Here is a 20,318-nt window from a genome sequence, read left to right as displayed (position 1 = left end):
ATAATTAAAGTTGCTTCAGTTCGCTAATATGATTTTGACTATATAGCCCAGATTGATCAGATAGCAAGTCAAAGTCGTATTTCTTCTTTCCCGCTAAGCCTATTGAGAGTGAGAGTGCTGATCCTCTCATCCCGTCTGGGTGTCATCCGCCGTGTTTGTCTCAGAGGCTTAAAATCTCCAGCAGCACTCATAGCCCGCTGCTTTTCCGCTACAGTCCGCCCTTGAGTCTCAAGACCCGCACGGGTCATTGCTGTGGCCCACTTACCGAACTCAGTCCAGCTTCAGTGATGCATTTTCCTGCCTTTATTGCTGATGCAAAAAAAATCTTGTACTGTGAATATGTTTGCAACTTTGAAGGCCGTGCACCGGGAAAATGGCCATACCGTTTTTCTTCAGGTCCATATCAATTCTTGAGCAGTCACTGATACCGTGTACCGATACCAGGTACGCGCGTGCACACGTATGCGCCCAGGTATGGCCCCCTTTGATTGACAGCGGGTGCTGACATGGTAACGATCGACGACATCCAATCTGTTTGGCCTGCGATCATCCGTCGTGCCCATTGTGTTTGCTGCCGAGCACCTTATTGATTAGCCGGCAGTTAATTCCAAATGACATGAAGCGTGGACAAGACTGAGCAAGCTTCTCGGCAACAGTGCACCTGGGGGTCGGCAGCTTTGACCTCAGCGGCGTTGGCCGCTATGCCCGCCCGCAAGATGTGATGAGGGCACGGTGGCACTCCTAAGCAAAGGTTTCTAGCGGATGCATTTCAGTCTGTCCCCTGAAAATTGTGTGAAATACACGGCAGCAGACCTTGACAGGATAATGTATGCAGAATTTAAGCTCTATTGTAGAAATCTTTGATACGCCTGCGCTTGACGGGCATGGCTGCAGCCTGCATGCAACCTCTCACCTTTGAACCCTGCCAACACAAACAATACTAATAGCCAAAATAATAATAATGGCGGCGACAATAATTATAGCGGCGCCGAGCCCGAACGAATGTTCTCTTCTGGCGGTGCTGCGGCATGTTCTCTTTTGCCGTCACCCTCCAAAGGCAAAAGGAGCGGAGAAAGAATCTTTATCAAATCCCCATTCTGGAGCTTTCAATAAGGCAGGCCATTACCTCACCGGCGCTTTTGTTCGGCCTATAGAAGGAGAACAAAATGGTTATTCAGGAGGACGCTTTAGATTTTTATTGTGGGCTTTGCCATTCACAATGAGCCGCGTTATTGTATTAAAAAGAACCATCTGTGGCAGAAACAATGGCTTCAAATTATCTGTGAATACCCAGTGAACAAAATATAAAGCTTTTTTTCCTGCTCATTATGTGAGCTAAGCTAGGGGGTGGAAGATAGGAGAGGAGAGGCATAGACTTTGCTATAACTGACTTTTGTTGTTCTTGCTTGCATTCTTCTCCTTTTGCAATCGGCCCCTTTGCACATCAACGGCTTCCCTTGTTGCAGGGCGAGCGCGCGGCACACGCGGAAGCGCCGCTCGGAAGGACGGATGGGAGCAAACCGAGGATGGCGCGCCCCACCGCTGCCGCTGCCGCCGCCGCTGGCGGCGCCGACGCCGACGCCGCTCGGATCTGAAGCCCCCGGACGAGTCGGCGTCACATGCGGACCTGTGACGGCCGGCCACCGGTGAACTGATGCGGCGCGCAGCTGGGCGAGATTTGACGGCCGTTGAAGGGCAAAAGAGAAAAACATTTTTTACCCCACATCGCTGCCAATCACGGCGAGAGGAGGAAGACAAGACTGCACGAGAGCAAGTAAGTTGCAGCGTGGACACTCGTTGGTGTGTATCCGTGCGTGTGTGACACGAGTGGGTGTGTTTCGTGCCTGCTGCAGTCTTGTGGAATGACACATCAGAAAGCCCCACGGACCCGCTCAAACATTTACCTTATGACTATTTTTTGCTTTATTGTTTCCGTTTAAATGTAAAAATTATTTTCTAATCGTCTGCCGTTTGGTTGAAAATAATTTGATCGAGCATTTTAATGTCTATTATTCATTTTCAAAATCTCTTTAATAATTAATAACATAACTTACATACGATACTGCACCTTGGAGATGACTTACACTCTACCAACCTTTAATTTAAACATATTTCGCAACCTTATATTTCTTGTGACCTTGTGATTTAATTTGTACTTTGCCGCTACAGTGTATTATTTTTCTACCTTTTGTATGGTGAACTAAACTTTATTCCAGATCAATTTCTAGGGGAAAGCAAACAGTAATTAGCGAGGCAATAAAAGTATTATTGATGTAGCAATTTAGTGTAAGTCTTGAAAAAAAACATCTAAAAAAATAATGTTGAAGTCGTGGCGGTGTTTTGACTATTTTCTGTGCGTCTTCAGTCCCTGGTACGGCCCCTAGTGGCAAAAACATACAATTTATTTTTGTATGCATATTTTCCTCTGGCCATAAATCTTTACTGTGGTGTTCATATTCGAAAGGAAAACTAAATCACATTATATTAGAAACATAATGCTGCATGCTGCAAAATGTCCTATTGTATATTTTAGTAAGTATTATCGTGATCCTGACATTTAAAAAAATATTTTTATGTTATCCTGATTATTTTTATACTCCATTAGCACTCGTTATCTCTCCCCCCCCCCCCCCCCCATCTTTTAACAGCGATGAGGATGCAGATCACTTGTTAGTCAAACGAAAAACATGTTGATAGCACAGCTTGCGGCATTAATTACATCCATTGCGACCGTTCATGAGGGTTTTTACAAGTGCACTGCGAGTTTCGCCTATTTCTTTTCTTTCTTTCTTTCTTTTTTCTTTTTTTATTAAATTGGCGCTGATTGTGGATGCGGGGCCATTCCCGGCTGGCCGGGCCGCACAGGTCCCCGCTGTTCCTTTCTTATCCTAAGCAGATTAGAGGTAGCGGGGAACACACTCAGATGCAGATAGCAGCCGGGCGGCCCATTTCAAGCGTGCATTATAATGGAGCGAGCTGCATGGGTCGCCTCTCGCAGCCTATTAAGCGCCACAGATGAAGCTTGTGTAGGGTTGCAGGGCCGTCGTAATGAGAGCTCCTCCATCAAGCATAATACGCAGGCGCCATGCGTCTATTCGCTTTCAATTATGATTTCATCTATCGACACTCACTTTTAATTAAATTAGTTCAAGGTGTATGATCTTGCCACTCTGACTTGTTTTCATCCAAAACATCAGCGCCACATGGTCATTTTTTTCCTTTTATTAACACCAAATTGTTTGATTTTGACACATGATTGAATTAAGCAAATCTCTGTCCTCCAAGTTTGACCAAACTCCGCTTGTGTCTTTGCTTGTTGTTCTTCGCCTTGCCAGTAGACGGCGCTCGTGTCACGTAGCAGGACAGCGCGCGTTGGTACACACGCACGCACGCGCGCGGACGCAAAGACTGGGCCGCAGTTTGAAACGCAAAACAAGTGGCAGTCGGTTGTGGCTGCACATGCACAAACTTCGGTGTGGGGAGGAGAGCGAGCGAGCGAGAGGGAGAGGGGGACATATGAGGGAATGATTTGAATGGAAGTGTGTGTGAGACTGGCCTCATGTCGTGATAATTGGGACCCGGGTTTGGGTTTGATGCGGAACATAAGAGAAGCAGGTGTGTGTGGCTTTTCTTTTACTAATTGGCTGACGCGCGCTCAGCCTTAAATCAGACAGATTTGCCTTTGCTCTCATACTTTACCTTCAAATATTCATCGTCCACTTGTAAACCCCGGTACGCCGTGCACCCCTTTAAGAAAAAAAAAAAACTCAACGACAGCATGCAGCAGCTTGGCAGTGGAAGTGGAGTGGAGTTGCGTCTTTGTCCGGCCAGATGTAGCGACAACACGGCAAACAAAAAAGGTGCTTATTTGTGCTGAGATGAGCCCGTCTGCCTCCTGTGTGTTGGCATTCAACTTGAACAAACAAAAGGGAAACATCTTGGATTACCTTTTACTCGCTTTTCAACACCAAAAAAGTAGACCCCCCCCCCCCCCCCCCCCCACACACACACACACACACACACACATGCACGCACAAACCGCAGCAGTTCAATGCTTTGAGTTAACTAACAAAACTTGATTTAGGTGTTGCCATGCAATTGCTGTCGTGAATGTGGTATTAGTCACTTTTTTAAAAAAGAACTATAACAGCATCGCGGACAATATTGTCTCTACAGAACACTGTCGGCCTTCTGATCATATTTTTTTTTTTTTCTGTTTTTCGTTACTTTTTTAAAAACATCGTCCGGAGATAATCCAAATCCAACCGAATTGAAATTACATCCACATTAAATGTGTAGTATTTGTTTTTAACTCGAAACCGTTTTTCTATTTTGTGTCTTAAAAGTGAAGTTTACGGTTTGAAAACGTTTGTCACAAAATAAATAAAACCCGGCCTTATGGATTTTTCTAACGTTGCGACAATGTTTCAACATTGTTTATTTTAAATTATCATTATGAATAATATTATTTCACACGGACTATCTCCATACTGCTCAAAGAAATAGTAAATATGTACTCTGCATTGGCTCATGCAGGCAGGCTGTCTGAGCGTGTTTGTCGGAGCAGGGTAAACCACGCCCCTTTATGTTAATCGAAGGCTCCCATTGGTGTGTCGGGGCAGCAAGCCGGCTGTGATTGGCCCGCTCCAGGCCATTTATTTGCTGACAGCCGCGTCACTTGAATGGTCGTCTATTAACTTGTTCCCAAACTATCTGGACTTGTCAAGGCTCGGGCGGACAGGGGAGAAAAAGTCCACTTTGTTGATGCCTTTTTGGAGAAGCGACGGGCCGAAGAAGTTTTGTGGACACAACATCGCAGGGACCTTTTGGGAGAGAAGGCTCGCTGTGTGTGCGCCGCTCACACACGCACGCACACACACGCGCGCGCGCTCTCGCCGAGCCGCGGGGAGCGAGGCTGTGGAAACCCGCCTTGTTTTTGTCCAGAGAGAAAGTTGCTGAGAGAATCGACAGGTAACTTTTGTTTAGTTTTGTTTTGTTTTGTTGTTGTCGGACGAGAGAATCGTTCCCGCTGCCGTTTGGAGTCGCGTGTTCACGTTTCACCTGCTCGGGAGCGCCGCCCGACTCGCCGTTCCTGATGTATAACATGATGGAGACAGAACTGAAGCCCCCGGCCCCCCAGACCAACACGGGGGGCACGGGCAACGGCAACACAGCCGCTGGCAACCAGAAAAACAGCCCCGAGCGGGTCAAGAGACCCATGAATGCTTTCATGGTGTGGTCGCGCGGCCAGAGGAGGAAGATGGCGCAGGAGAACCCCAAAATGCACAACTCGGAGATCAGCAAAAGACTGGGCGCCGAGTGGAAACTTCTGTCGGAGAGCGAGAAGCGGCCCTTCATCGACGAAGCCAAGCGGTTGCGGGCCCTGCACATGAAGGAGCACCCCGATTACAAGTACCGGCCCCGGCGGAAGACCAAGACCCTGATGAAAAAGGACAAGTACACCTTGCCCGGCGGGCTGCTGGCGCCGGGCGGCAACGGCATGGGCGCGGGGGTCGGCGTCGGCGTGGGCGGCGGCCTGGGCGGCGGCGTCAATCAGCGCATGGACACGTACGCCGCGCACATGAACGGCTGGACCAACGGCGGCTACGGCATGATGCAGGAGCAGCTGAGCTACCAGCACCCGGGCCTGAACGCGCACAATGCGGGCCAGATGCAGCCCATGCACCGCTACGACATGAGCGCGCTGCAGTACAACGGCATGAGCAGCTCGCAGAGCTACATGAACGGCTCGCCCACCTACTCCATGTCCTATTCGCAGCAGAGCACCCCGGGCATGACGGCCCTGGGCTCCATGGGGCCCTCGTCGGTGGTCAAGTCCGAGTCGAGCAGCTCCAGTCCGCCCATCGTCACGTCGTCCTCGCACCGGGCCGCGCCGGGCTGCCAAAGCGGCGATCTGAGGGACATGATCAGCATGTACCTGCCCGGGGCGGAAGTCAGCGAGCAGACTGCCCAGACCAGACTACACATGTCCGGCCACTACCAGAGCACCGTGCCCGGGACGACGATCAACGGCACGCTGCCCTTGACGCACATGTAAGACATGCGCCCGAACGAACTTTGATCAAACAAACTGCGGACTACTTAACGTCGGACTATTTTTGTACAGAAAAAAAAATAAAAATTAAAATTGGGCTGGGAAAAGTTGTATAAAAGTCACCATGCAGGAAACGGACAAAAACGCCTCTTTTTTTCCCCCCTTTGATTTGTTTTAAGGAAGCTCTAGAGGAGGGATGCATGGATGCAGGAGCTCGACGTCCTCTTCACTTCACTGCTGGATCGAGTTTGCAAGACGACAAAAAAGTGGGAGTCGCAATCCAATCGTTTATTATTGCAATCATCTTTTGTACAGTATTTATCAAAGAAACATTACAATCAGATGAAATTGTTAAGAGGTTGCCTACTTTTTTTCCTTTTATATATAAATTTATATATTGAAAAACAAAAGCAGTTCCGTCGAAAATAGATGGTCGAACTAATTGGAGCGATCAAACAAACTGGAAAGAAAGGGAGAGAAACGCGAGCAGGTAGTGCTTTTTTTTTTTTTTTTTGCCCCTACCGCTCGTTAAGAAAGAATTGAGACTTCTCCCCCCAGCTCATTTCATCTTCAAGTTAATTTATATTCCCGTCTCCCACTTTCCATCTGTTTGAGGTATGATGCTTGTGCTCTTTCTTTTCTAATTGATTTGTACAATTCATGTATATTGACTGTGATATTTTATGTTTTGATCTCCAAATTCATTCCTGTAGTTGTACTTTGGAAAAATTACGGCCTGTACGCACGCGGAAGCCAACCACTCCCATGTATATATACTGAAACTAATACCATCCTTATAACAGCTACGATTTCAACTGAGTATATTTTTTTCCATATGCAGTTTGAAAAGAATAAATTTTGGAAATTTGGATACTTGAAATGCTTTTGAGTTTTGATTTGATTTTGCCGTGTCTTTTATTTTGTGTCGCACAGTAGAGTCGCCTTTCACATGGTGAAAATGTAAATTGATGTATTTAGATGGCGGTGCTGCTGTGGTCGTCGTAGTTTAAAATTCAAAGTAGTGGCTTTTGTGCTTGCTGGTTAACGGCGTATGTGTTTTCTAGGATGCGCCCCCCTCAAGCCAAAGTTTGTTGGCAACATTAATCCACCTAATCGTTCCAGGCTGTCAGGTATATTTAGTTTATGCTCTTCTAAAATCACAAAATGGCAACTGGCAACGTTAGAATTTAAAAATACATTAAATTCGCATGTCACTGAATCTTGCTCACTCTTGCTAACTTGCTCCTTTTATGATTTTGATTAATTTGTTTTGGGATGTCAAAACATCAACACAGTAATCAATTTATTTGCTTAAATGACTTTTTTTTTTTTTTTAAATGAGTCTAGAAAAAAGCTGGCTCCTTATTGTTTGGATTTCTGTCGCGCGGTTATTGAGTTCCTCGAGATGGAAAGTGCATTTTGCTGTTTTCGAACAACTTGTGTGTGGGTATTTTTAATGCAATGTTTAATCAAACGTGCCTGCCTGCCTGCTCATGTTCGGCTTCTCCGGTGACTCATTTTTACAAGACCTCTTCTTGTTTTTGAATAAGATGCTACTAAATGCGTCTTGCAGCCCGCCAACCAGGCAGCCAGCCAGCCGGCCGGGGCTTCTCCTCTCTTGAAAAAAAATAATCCTCAAAATGAGCTAACAGCTCGCTTTGAATTACTAACGGTTTTAAATCTGGTCTGGTGTGTGTGTGTGTGTGTGTGTGTGTGCGCGCGCGCGCGTGGGGGGGGGGGGGGGGCGAGTGTGCGCGCTGCATCCGAGGTAGATTAAGATTAGGGCCGTTGTGCTTTGCGGGTTCGGGTCCCGGGGGAGCCCGGCTCACATTAACCGGCAGATGAATATTTGAAGAGGCCCCTCGCTCCTGCACTCATCTCTCCCTCCCAGCCGAGCCTATCAAAGGTTAAGGGATCGTTGGTAGCTTCATTATTTATTGATCCAAGACGCGCAATTGTTTGTAATAGGCGAGGACACCGGTGATAAACAATTTGTGTCTAAAAGGCCGAACAGGAAAGCCTATTAAAGAGTCTCTGGCCCCCCCCACCCCTCCCCTCTTTGTAGAAACATCGGGTCCCTGTTTAGTGGCCCTGAGGACAGAATAAATTATGTTGTCACCTTTGATGTGGCGAAAAAGGCTTTGACGAAATTATGCAACGTACTCTATACGTTTCATTTCTTTAAGCCTGCTTGTCGATTTGCTCTGGAGGATCAAAACACGCTGGATAATTTATGTTATTTATTACAAGAGGCCAAGACAAAGGATGTCACACATTGATCGTGTTTTTCTGAAATTTGTGCTCGTTCGCTGCGCGGTTAATTGTCGGCGCTAATATACTCTGGAAATGAACATTTGTGCAATTTCAATAGCGCTAAACAAGGCCTTGGAAAATAAATCGCGTGTATTAACAGACTTTTTTTACATTCATTTTTTGTGTCAAATGAAATAAAACGAATATGACTCAAGAATATCATACAAGAAAGTATTTTAAAGTGGCGCTCGCGTCAAGCATTTTGGAACAAATGCGGAAACTCGGAGGGGCCCTGAATGAACCATGATGATTGTATTTGGACTCGTTGGCTTACGTTGTTTTTGCCTCCTTAAATGGGCACATTTTGTGTTCCTCTCCATCCATTCTGCTCTCCTCCACTTCCTGTGCTCGCGTGCTGAGTGTCGTCCTGGCGCTTGGGGATATTTAGACTGCAACAGGTGCGAAGCGCGCGCCTCTGCTTTTTTTTCGCCCGGGGATGAAAAAAAAAAAAAGACTCCCAGATGTTACGTGTGATAAGTTGCCATGGCGTGTGGTTACCCAGGGTTGGGTCTAGCGGGGCACCCATGGCTGTAATCCCCACGCAAAATAAAACTTCTTAAAACGTTTAAAGCGTACAGGGTTTTCAGTTGTGTTTGATCTAGACAAGAATTGAGTTTTGTGTTTATTAGTATGCAAATGTGTACCCTTAAAATTAGGTCGGTCCAATTTTTTTGCCCAAATTGTTCTTTTTTAACCTAGCATTTTTAAGTGTGTGTAGTTTGTGTAGTAATTATGGATGTGTGTGTGTATATATATAATGTGTGTGTCTCTCTCTCTCTCTCTCTCTCTCTCTCTCTCTCTCTCTCTCTCTCTCTCTCTCTCTCTCTCTCTCTCTATATATATATATATATATATATATATATATATATATATATATATATATATATATATATATATATATATATATATATATATATAATATATATACATACGTATCTATAATCTGAACACACCAGAAAATCATAATGCATTTCCAGTTAATAATCACAGAGGGCAGCTTTTGCTTGTATTATTGCTCAGCTTCATTGCTGTAAAGATGAAGTTGTATGTAAAGCCTACAAGTAGTGGATGTGTAAGAGAAAGAGAGCACACCGCCCGCTTCTCTTTCCTGCACCTGCGCTTCTTTGGCAAACACACGCGCACACACACACACATACACATACACACACACACACACACACACAGTGAATAAGACCACACACTGACACAACAGCATGCCATCAGCCTCGCAGCGCTCTCAGCCTGTGTTCTAGGTGGCTCCGGGCCTCTACTCGCCCCACCCACACTGGCTCACACCATCACGTCACCATGAGCCAGCAGCTCCGGTTGCATTGATCATCTGTGCTCATTGACGCTGACAGCTTTATAAACGAAACGCCGTGTGCGATTCACACTCCATGGTGACATTTTTGTCATACTAACCTGTAAAGGCCAGCACGGGAACTTGGCTTGACAAATTGTCTTGGGTTATCTGATGCACCTCTGACAGATGAGGATTGGCTAATACTTTTTTTTCCTCCATAGTCCTGTTTTGCCTCTTGAGGAGATTATTTTAGGTCAGGAGAAAGTGTAAACGGCCACTTGCATGCGGATGAGCTGAGGATTTGTGAAAAGGGCCCGGCGACGACAATCAAGCCTGTTGTCATCCGGCCCGCCTGCTCTGTCTGCGGTTACTCTGCGCTCAAACCGGCAATAAAAATAACTCTGCCGCTAAGTAGTAGATGAGGTCATTTCAATGCTACAAAAATTGGACTAACTCCTGGATATTGTTTGATGTCTTTAAAAGATAAACGTCACCAGTTGCTAATCACTGTCAATATGTTCAAACTAACATGAGATATTAAAAGTACGCTGGCAGCATCCAAGGGCACTCTAATTGGTCTTTTCTGCCATCGGCAAGCAGCATCTCTTTATGATTTGAATAAGGTCAAACGCTTGGCTGGCTGCACTCATGCAAAGAGGACAAAGCAGCTCAAACGGAGGCCGACCTTTGGTGTAATTGCAAGATGCGTCAGAACATCTACAGCGTGTGCGCAAATCACGGCGTGTCGTCGAGGTCGAGGTGAGCGAAATGAAAAAGTGAGGAAAATGGAGCGGCTGCGATCGGCGTGAGGCAACAGGTGACTGGCCGACCGACCGCATGGGAGCAACTGCAAGTGAAAGTTCCGCATGCTCTGCTGATCTTTTGTTGTCCGGAAATTTGGTGGCCGTGGTGAGGATTGCCCCTCCTCAGGCCGGGGGAGGGTTTGGGGTGGGGGTGGGGAGGAGAGGGACGCTAGAGGAATATAGGCTGCAAGGAAAACCAACTGAAATGATTTTCACGATCCGACACGCATGTTAATAGCAGAAAGTTCAATAACATGGTCGGGCTGATAATGCTGCGTGGTTTGATGCTTTCAAAAGAACTAAAAGAAAACAAGTTGTAGCTTGGCAAGCTTTTGATGTGCAGCTGCAATGGGGAGCGAGCAGTACCGAAATCATTCATCATGCTTGAAACTATCAGTTTGTCCTCATGAAAATATTGCCCAGATTTGATTGATGCGGAGAGGGAGGGACACTTTTTAATGTTCGTTGTTTACAACTGCTGAGGCAAAGCGACTGAACCAGTGGGCGCACTCTGAGCGGCCCCTGAATTTAAAAAAAAAGTCAGTTTGGTTATTTCGGCTTCTTCTATTGCGGGTTTACCTCGTTATTTTGCTGATTTTCTTGCCATCAATGTAAAAACATTTCTTTCGTTATTTTTAGGGCGGGTTTGTGCACTCCGAGCGCACCACTTCGGAAATTCAGAGCGTTGTGCGGTTCAGTTAGTCAAAGTTCCCCAAAAGACAGAATACTTCAGCCCAGTGTAGAACAACAAAACGTCCAAAAAATAAATACATTCAAGTTTTTCTTTTTGATTCAAATTGGCTTTCGTTAACCGGAATCCTGTGTGGCCTTGTAGCCAAAGGTGCAATCCTGCTCAGTTGACGGGCCTTTTGGTGCCTATAATCTTTGTGGAAGAGTAATGTCGTTGCCATGACTACCGTTCTTCATCTTTTTCATCTTCCATTCGTAGAAGACTCCTGCCAGAAATACAAAAGTAGAAAAACGGTCGTCATGGCAACTAGTTTACCTTTCCACAACGAGGATTTACAGTGCCGGTGTTTATTCTTCATTTTGCATTTGAAAAGTAAAATTTATTCAGTGTTGCAAATGTTTATATGGATGGGAAACCGTGTGTGTGTGTGTGTGTGTGTGTGTGTGTGTGTGTGTGTGTGTGTGTGTGTGTGTGTGTCTGTCTGTGTGTAAGTTAGGGAGCACTACAAAAATGGTGGATTTTGTTCGACAGTCTTTCGGAGGTTGTTTGTAGGCATTTGGAGATTCCTTGATGGGGAAGGCCGTTGAGCCGATGAGCATGCATCATCATTAACAAGCCGACAGACACGGGAACACCCGCCCGCTTGCCCGCCTACACCCACCCCCCCACTCTCCACTCTCAATTCCCAGCATAGACACTAACCTCTTTCACGCTGTCATCAGACTGACTCTCTCTCTTTCCCTCCAGCTCACAACAGCGCCAGCCATTGTTCCGGGGCTCCCTCCCTCTCCGAGGTCCCCAACCCAACCCAATCCAACCCAACTGTTGACCAACAAGTCTACTCGCACATTAAACGGAGAGGGGGGCAACGGGGGTTGTCCTAATTTAGAATATGACATATCCAGAATTGTATGTTGAGAAAAGAGGGGTTAAAGGGGGTCTGACATGTTTGAAAAAGTTGTGAAAAGAAAGCCATTGATGAGCTATGTGACGGCAGCACGCTAAATAAACAAAACGTGTTAAATCATCAAAAAAAGAACTACCCATTTAAACTTTAAACCACGCCCCCCTGTTGACGAGTATGGTTTCAGCACATGTTGGGCCGCCGTTTGTAAAATTATTAAAAAACTACAATGACACACACAAACACGTCTCACGTTGTTTTGAGCCAGTGGTGTGCGCAGCTTTTGATGACGTCGAACGTAAAATGGGTCCATAGGTGTTCAAGTTTGGAGTAGGAAGGGCAATTGTTTTTTTCAGGATGCATAAAAACGTGAGGCCAGTCGTGCTGAGGGCAGTGTGGCTTTCTCTTGATTGCATCAGTTGCTATTCTGGAGCCGGTGACTCTGAGGTCTCCCTCTCTGACAGAAGCTGTTGTTGGACGGAAGAGTGGCCTCTTTCAGTATGGCCGTCCCCTCGGGGCCGACCGGGTGAGATAATCAGACAGGACAGTTAGAGACTGGCAGCCAGGCAGATGCCGTATAGACTCAACTTGTCTCCGTCGCACACAGTAAGAACCTCTATCAAGGGGGGGACGATTACATTCGCCCTTAAAGTCAAGCCCATTTCCTTGTCACGTCTCACGCTTGCAAACATGAGTAAGTCTTCGACTAATGTACTCAAAATGTTTCATCAAAATATCATCACAACTGCCGAAATGACATTGTTACCAAAAACTTGTTTTTGGTGATGCATTTGGCTTTTTGTCCACATGCAAGCAAACTCACTTTGAGGTTACTGCGACCAGACCTTTTGTAAGGCCAATGTAAATGCTAGCATACAATGCTACATGCTATAGATGAAGTATTGATTGACAAGGCAACAGATATTTTAAAACAAACGGTGGATGTAAATAAACATCCTAAAAATAATGTAATTGCAATACTAAAATTTACTATTGTTGTCTGTTGTGGCTCTTCCAAGTTCACTTGTGTGTGAGTGTGAGAGAGTGAGGTGTTAAATATAGGAGAGCCAGACAGACCGAGAAAGAGAACGAGAGAGCAGTTCTGGCAATCCCGGGTTGGGCAGGTCATCGAGTAGCATCCGATTGTAAATAAGAGAGGAGTCAGTTCACACGCCGATCAAGTGACTGCCGGGAACAAGCGAGCCATTTGAATCAGGTGGCTATCTCCCTATCTGAGAGATCAGAGCCCTGTCACCCCCCACCTCCCCCAGCGCCCTCCCCCGCAAACCTCTCACCTGGCCCCCTCCCTCTGCTCGCGTCATTGTGAGTCGGGACGCGCACGCACACATATACATGAGTGAAGTGACATGTCCCGCCCTGCCGACTATCAGCGTTGGTAGAATGGCGGGATGAGATTTCACTGTCTCACGTCAGGACGCGGGAGGAGGGAAAGAGGAGAGGAGAAGAATACCCCCCGCAGTCCTTTCACATCCCGGAACTTTGGCGTCTCACGAGTCAAAAAAGTGTGGCGACTATCATTTTCGTATTAAAGGTGCATGTAATTGCAATTTAACTTTGTTTATAAAGTACTTTTAAAAACGACCACAGCTAATAAAATGTAAATAATAATAATTGGAGGAGTGGAACTGATTAATTGCTATTTCATTCATTTCAATAGGAAAATTGCCTTGATATCTGAACGTTTATAGTTAAAATTAGGTCACAAAATGAATTAATGTCGTTACTTGTGTTACCACTGCATATATAATAATTCTTTGTGAAAAACAGACATAAAGCAGGATTATTATAAATATATGTTATCTTTATGATGACAATAATAAAACATTTTCTTAGGCCTTGTTGGACGTCTGCACAAGTGTAATTCCTATAGTAGCATAAAATAGTAATCAACAAATGAAATGCAACTATCTAGCATTTAACTTTGATACAAATCTAGAAGTGCTCGCCGGCCTGCCAGTTTCAATTGAAGCCTGTGAAAAGGCGTCTGGCCGCACCCGGAGCCATATTTTTTCATCTTGTGTTGACAATGACCCCCGGGGGAGACGATGATGTGTGACAGCTGCTGCCTGTTCATATTGATTAAATGACAGCCGGAATCATTTACCGATTTACCAACTGACGGCGCTTTACGGCCACGCAGGCCCCGAGGCCCCAAGGGAGGACTCGGGCCTGTTAGCCTTGACAGCCTGCACTTGCTGTTCACGAGTACCCCTTTAATGGCAACACCATCCGCTGTTCATTTTCAAGGCAGAAATGATTAATGCCACAAATGAGAATGTTGCGCTATGAACGTGGAAATACAATTTGTTTGTATCGGCTGAATAGAGCCAGAACCACTTCATTTTGTTGCATGTCAGTTTTGGAAAATCAGGAGAAACATTAGCTGTCTCCAGGATCCTTGAGAACACGCCCGGTGTGTTCGTGTGTGTGTTGAGCAGAGATTAAAACGCTGATGTATAAGTTGTACTAAGTTCATTTTGTTTTTCCTTATTTAATCACTTCACTGGTTTCTTTTATATCAAACAAATTGTTTTAGGTTATTCACCTGACATGTTTTTGATGAAGGCGGAAGAAACCGCCGAAACATGTCAGGTGAATAACCTAAAACAATTTGTTTGATATAAAAGAAACCAGTGAAGTGATGTATAAGTTGCTGGGATCTTCTCGCTGGTGATTGACAGCTAGCCAGGGGACACAAATGTGGCCACTTTTGATTTGGAGTCGCCATCACAGTCTCCACTGGCAAAGTCAAACATTAACATGAGTGTCTTACTTTGTTGTGGAGAACAAACACAAAGTTCACACTGGAAAAGTTCACCATGGCACCAAGAGTCAACTTTCGGATGGACTCAAGTGAAAACCGGACATGCGACAGCAGCAAGTTTCGCTTTTCTACCCGGCCGCTGCTCTCTCGTGCTCTACTTGCACACCTTTCGTTTTCTTTCCGCCTCGGCCGCCTCTCACCCCGCACCGCCGCCTTCCTCCTCTCGCTCTTCCCACTCCTCCTCCTCATCTTCCTACTTCTCCTCACTCCTCATCTCGTCTCGTTTCAGTAAGTAGGATAAGGCTCGGAGAGCTCTGTCGTCGTGGTAACTGCCACAAGTATTCAGTTTGAAGTTTGAGGAGGTCAGTTTGCGGGTCACAGTGCCCCCCACCACTACCCAACCCAGCAACCCACCCACACACACACACACACACACACACGCACACACATGTAAGGTTGCTGTGGGGGGGGGGGGGATTGGCCCCATATACACACGATGTGTTTTTTTTCCCTTTAGCCCAGCATCCAGAACTTTTGTGACACCAACTTTTTCAACTGAAATTTAGCTGACTGTAGTGTTGGTGGGTTAGGGTTAGGGTTAGGGTTAGGGTTAGGGTTAGGGTTAGGGTTAGGGTTAGGGTTAGGGTTAGGGTTAGGGTTAGGGTTAGGGTTGGTGATGTGCTTCATTTGAACTAATGTTCATTTATATGCCCTAATGTTTAGATCATCGTCAGACGATCTGTAATAAATTAATTGAACTTCTATGTCGTTTGTTACAGTCCCACATTTAGTTGACCTGAATACATTAGCAAGCCTTACAAAGCAACCTCCAAATTAGATAAACCCACAAAACCTTCAACTTGCTCATCAATGCGGCTTGCCATTGAAGCAGACAAAATAGAGTAAAATTAAAAAAAAAAAATCAACCAAAGCCACCACTTTGACATTAAATCATTAATGAAGGTCAGGCAACTTCCTAGATAGTCAAAAATCATCTTGCTGGCGACACTTTCATCACATATTCTTGGAAAGCGATAAAAAAGTCTGCCATTTGTAAGTTGCTCATGTCTTGAATTTATTTCTGCCCTGTCTCCATTGCAAGAGGTTTCTGATGTAAATGTTTTCAGTCAGTTGGTGGCTGAAACTCAGCAGGTGGTCCGGCAAATCCAGCGTAACCCCCGGCAACCTCTGTCCAGCCAATCCAAACGCTGCCTTACTGGCTACTCCGCTTAGTTGGCCCTGACAGGACCCTGAGTGTGTGTGTGTGTGTGTGTGTGTGTGTGTGTGTGTGTGTGCGTGTGTCCGTACTATGTGTGTGTGTGTGTGTGCGCGCGTGTGTGTGTGTGTGTGTGTGTGTGTGTGTGTGTGTGTGTGCGTGTGTGTGTGTGTGTGTGCGTGTGTGCGCGTGTGTGCGTGTGTGCGTGTGTGTGTGTGTTTCAAAAGCCCTTGTTGATGAGTTGAGCCTTTTCAGTGGTCATTAAAAGTTTATTGGAAAGCTGTTAAAATGCATTTGTGTAGGTAGTTTGCTGTGAAAACAAGTGTATAAAAAATCCATGGACACGAGTCTTAAAGTATTTAAGAGTATTCACACTTTTTTAATTGTACAGAGATTTTAAAGTTTTTTTTAAATATTTCCTCATCCAGGTTAAAATATTTGTGAAAGTGTTTTCCATGCCAGTTCGCTTGTTTTTTTCTTCTTCTCGTCTCGCATTCTATTGTCGAGCCTGCAATCACTTGACACTTGCCTCTGCTCACGTGAGATGCTTCACATCTCCAGACGTGGCTTTGAAAGTCATTTCACTGTTTGTTTCTTTATCTTCCAATATTTTCTTCAACCTTCATACAAAGTATGTTGAATACAGTTGGTTCACATCTGACTTGGTCGAGTGCTGGCATCATTCCTCATTTTCTTATTTATGTCAGTGTGTGTGTGTGTGTGTGTGTGTGTGTGTGTGTATACGTGTGTGTGCGTGTGCGTGTGTGTGCGTGTGTGCGTGCATGTGTGTGTGTGTGTGTGTGTGCGTGTGCGAGACGTGTGCACTCGCATCAGCTTTGATTGCCTTTGAGTGGCTGTGAGTGGCGGGTCCATTCCAGCCACTTCCCAGGTCCATCGTTTGAGCGCTTTATCATGTGTGCGCGTGTGCGTGTGCGCTCTTGAAAGCAAATAGATCCAAATTAATCAATCATTGGAAAGCAAATAATGTGAGCCCTCAACTCCCAAACTGCATCCACCCTTGAGATGGTACAGTTGACCAAATTACCTCTGTGTGCTGACCGCTGTTTTGAATCAACTGAGATTTTTTCCCATTTCTAAATGTCAACGTACTCTGACATGCTAAACAAGCACAATTTGGTCCAGACAAAAACAAAAAGTTATATTTGGGATTGAGAGAGGTTAAATTGTCAACATGCTTTGCCTTTGTAGATGATGAGCGTATACGGTGGTGCATGTGTTGAGCTGAGCTTTTTTTTTTTTTTTTTTTTTTTTTTTTTTTTTTTTTTTTTTGGTCAAGTTGGCATTCGAGGTCATGGGCGCACGTGCTGGTGTTTTGTTTAGAAAGTGCTGTGTGCGCTACAATGTGGATTTGGTGCCATCAGCACAGTGATGTCAGCACACAGAGAGACAAACAAAGGCCCAGTCCAAACCCTTTTCCAACCACAATCCTTCCGCACACTGTGGGGGGGCCCCTTTTTGGGCACCCCAGCACCAGGCTAACACTTAGCACCTAGCATGTTTTTTGCAAATCGCGCAATATTACCAACTGACGGCGAGATAGAGCTAAACTTTATTTACTGTGCCCAAAACAGAGATTGTCAAGTATTGTATCTTGCATTGTCCAAAGATTTCGCTGCCAATGGTGTCAAGTTGTGCCCAATGGCACCATGTCAGCTGGACTGTGAGCCTTTATGTTCTTATTTCATCTTCTTCAGAGGCATTTTTTTTAACACAACAGATCAACTATTGGCATTTGTGTCTTTTCGTAGAATGCCCTTCTGTCCTAAACATAAGAGCTGGCCTCTGTTGTGTTGTTGTTGTTTTTCTTTCTTTCATTTTTTTTTTCGGTCAGTGAGCTGCGGGTTACTGGAAGCAGACAGGTCCTCATTGTACTCGAGGAAGGAAGACTTGCGTTGCACAGCTCCCCATTCACTCAAGTCTGGAGTCACAGAGCCGCTGTGTGTGTGTGTCTGTGTGTGTGTGTTGATGCTTTTGAGTGTGTGTACAGTACAGCATGTGTACAATGACCGTATAAAGTGTCCGTGGTGAGTGAATTGTTGGTGCTGTATCTCTCAGCTCATGGTCTGGTTGGGTGACTGGCTGCCTGTTGCGGAGTGGAACACTGTCCTCCTTTGACCCAGTTCAAGGGGGAGCGACGCCTGATAGAGTTGACTGAAATGTCAAGTTGTATACTGCGCGTAGGGCCACATTCAATTACATTTGTTTCAGATATTACAAGTTATGGAGTTGCTGGATCACAAAGAATTTACATTGCTGCAACTTTTCAAGATGATCTAATCTCATTCCTGTCCAAACAATTGTCTTCTTACACATATACCGTAATTTCCGGACTATAAGCCGCGACTTTTTTCCAAAATTTTGAACCCTGTGGCTTATAGTCAGGTGCGGCTTATATGAGATTTTTTTCGTGATTTTTGTGATGACTTGATCACTTTTATACACTCGTAAAAAGGCTGTGGACCACTGTTGTGCGGTATCTTGAAGAAAAAAACAACAACAAAAATACTGTTTTGAAACAGTACTATGACTGCTGCTTATTCTGGCTGTCTTGCTTGTGACTATTATGAGCTTTCGTAGGAATGCACGCTAGGTGACCTGCGTCAAAGGGCTCTAAACCAGGGGTGTCAAACTCATTTCTTTCGCGGGCCGCATTGTAGTCATAGCTTCTTTCGGAGGGCCATTATGACTGTCAACCCAAATAAATGTATGAGCACCTCATATTATATACAGAAAAAGCTACAAAACTGACAAATAACTCGTTTTCAAATCAGACGAGTAAAAACTGGTCAAATATTTAAAAAAAAAGATATTATTAAAAGTGAAGACAATTTGCAATTCTAGTAAAGACACAGGAATTTGATGCACAATTCGTCTTCGCGGGCCACAATGATGTGGCGGGCCGTATCTGGTCCACGGGCCTTGAGTTTGACACCTGTGCTCTAAACCCTTTCTCTTAGTCTGCCATGTGACTCAGAGGTTACATAAAGCAGTGGCGCTCTTTGAACCATCTGCATTGTATTAAAACCCAATCAGCATTTAAATTCAATTCTTCTGACATTTTGCTCACCAAAAACAAGTTGTAATGAATGTGAACTTTTAATGCATTTTATTAAGAAGGTTACTTTGAACCCTGAGGCTTAAATGGCTGCGCGGTGTATTTATGGATTTTTACGGTCTCCAGGGGGCGCTCTAGCAGGAAGCAAGAGCGAGACAGACGAAGAAGAGATAATGTGCCAAAGAAGACGTGCTAGTTTGTGTTTTGAACATTTCGCGCATCACGCAGAACGCGATCAAGACCGACATTACTGAAAGGAAGCTTTTATACACAAACCGTCATTATGGGGGACAAAAGAAATGCATATGATGGCGCTTTTAAGCTAAAGGCAGTCGATGTTGATGACATTGTGTTGCGGCACCCTTTTCTTTATTTCGTGGTCCCGTCTACTCTGGATCTATACGTGTCGCTCGCTAGTTTAATGTAATTTAGCGCTTCGTGCATGAATAAGATTAGCATGAACAGACCCTCGTCACACTCGAAGAAATGCATAAAAGCGACGACGAAAGAGAGACTGAGAAAGTGTGAGGCGAAGGATATCTAACGCTATTCCAATCGGACACTGAGGAAGACTTCGATGGTTTCAGTGCACAGGAGGAAGATGAAGACGATGAAGCTCTTTATTTTACTAGTATGTTTTTTTAATCAGCCCTGTTAGTGCTGTGCTACCGTGTTGCTGCTGTGTTACCGCCGCGTCTCAGTGACTTTTACCGGTATGTTTTATTTAATCAAACCCTATTAATCCTGTGTTACTTCCGTGTTGCTGCGGTATTACTGCCTCGTCACAGGCAGTGTTTGGAAAGAAATGTTAAGGTATGTTATTAAAACTTTAAAAAAGCTTTCTGTGTCCAGTCTTTCTTTGTTAATAACTCGCGTGCACACTTCCGTGTTGCTGCGGTACTACTGCTGCGTCACAGGTAATGTTTAGAAAGAGATGTTAAAGTATGTTATTCAAACTTTAAAAAGGCTTTCTGTGTACTGTCTTTCTTTGTAAAAAACACGTGTGCACGTACGGCTTATAGTCCGGTACGGCTTATGTAAGAAAAAAAACTAAAATATCCCCGAATTTTAGCTGGTGAGGCTGATAGTCCGGTGCGGTTTATAGTACGGAAATTACGGTATTTGCATAGGAACATTTTTTTTTTTTGCTCAGAGTAGTCCTTCTCAAATTA

The 20,318-nt window shown here is 45.0% G+C and overlaps 1 protein-coding gene and 1 long non-coding RNA gene across 4 annotated transcripts in view; both read left to right on the top strand.

Annotated features, from left to right (window-relative positions):
• Nucleotides 1-6,327, top strand: part of sox2 (SRY-box transcription factor 2) — a 60,299-nt gene extending 53,972 nt beyond the window's left edge. The window contains exons 4-6 of one of the 2 annotated variants that reach the window (XM_049732299.2): nt 1,467-1,774; nt 4,728-6,054; nt 6,235-6,327. In XM_049732299.2, the coding sequence (XP_049588256.1) occupies nt 5,096-6,054; nt 6,235-6,244 (969 nt within the window). In that variant the 5' untranslated portion in view covers nt 1,467-1,774; nt 4,728-5,095 and the 3' untranslated portion in view covers nt 6,245-6,327. Of the gene's footprint in view, nt 1-1,466; nt 1,775-4,727 lie in introns of both variants that reach the window. The other variant, XM_049732303.2, reaches the window with a different exon arrangement.
• The window catches only part of LOC125976257 (uncharacterized), a 41,424-nt gene that overhangs the window by 14,246 nt on the left and 6,860 nt on the right, over nt 1-20,318 (top strand). The window lies entirely within an intron of this gene.

This window comes from Syngnathus scovelli, chromosome 10, assembly GCF_024217435.2.
Source record: "Syngnathus scovelli strain Florida chromosome 10, RoL_Ssco_1.2, whole genome shotgun sequence".
Lineage (NCBI taxonomy): Eukaryota > Metazoa > Chordata > Actinopteri > Syngnathiformes > Syngnathidae > Syngnathus > Syngnathus scovelli.
This window is presented reverse-complemented; position numbering and strand designations above follow the sequence as displayed.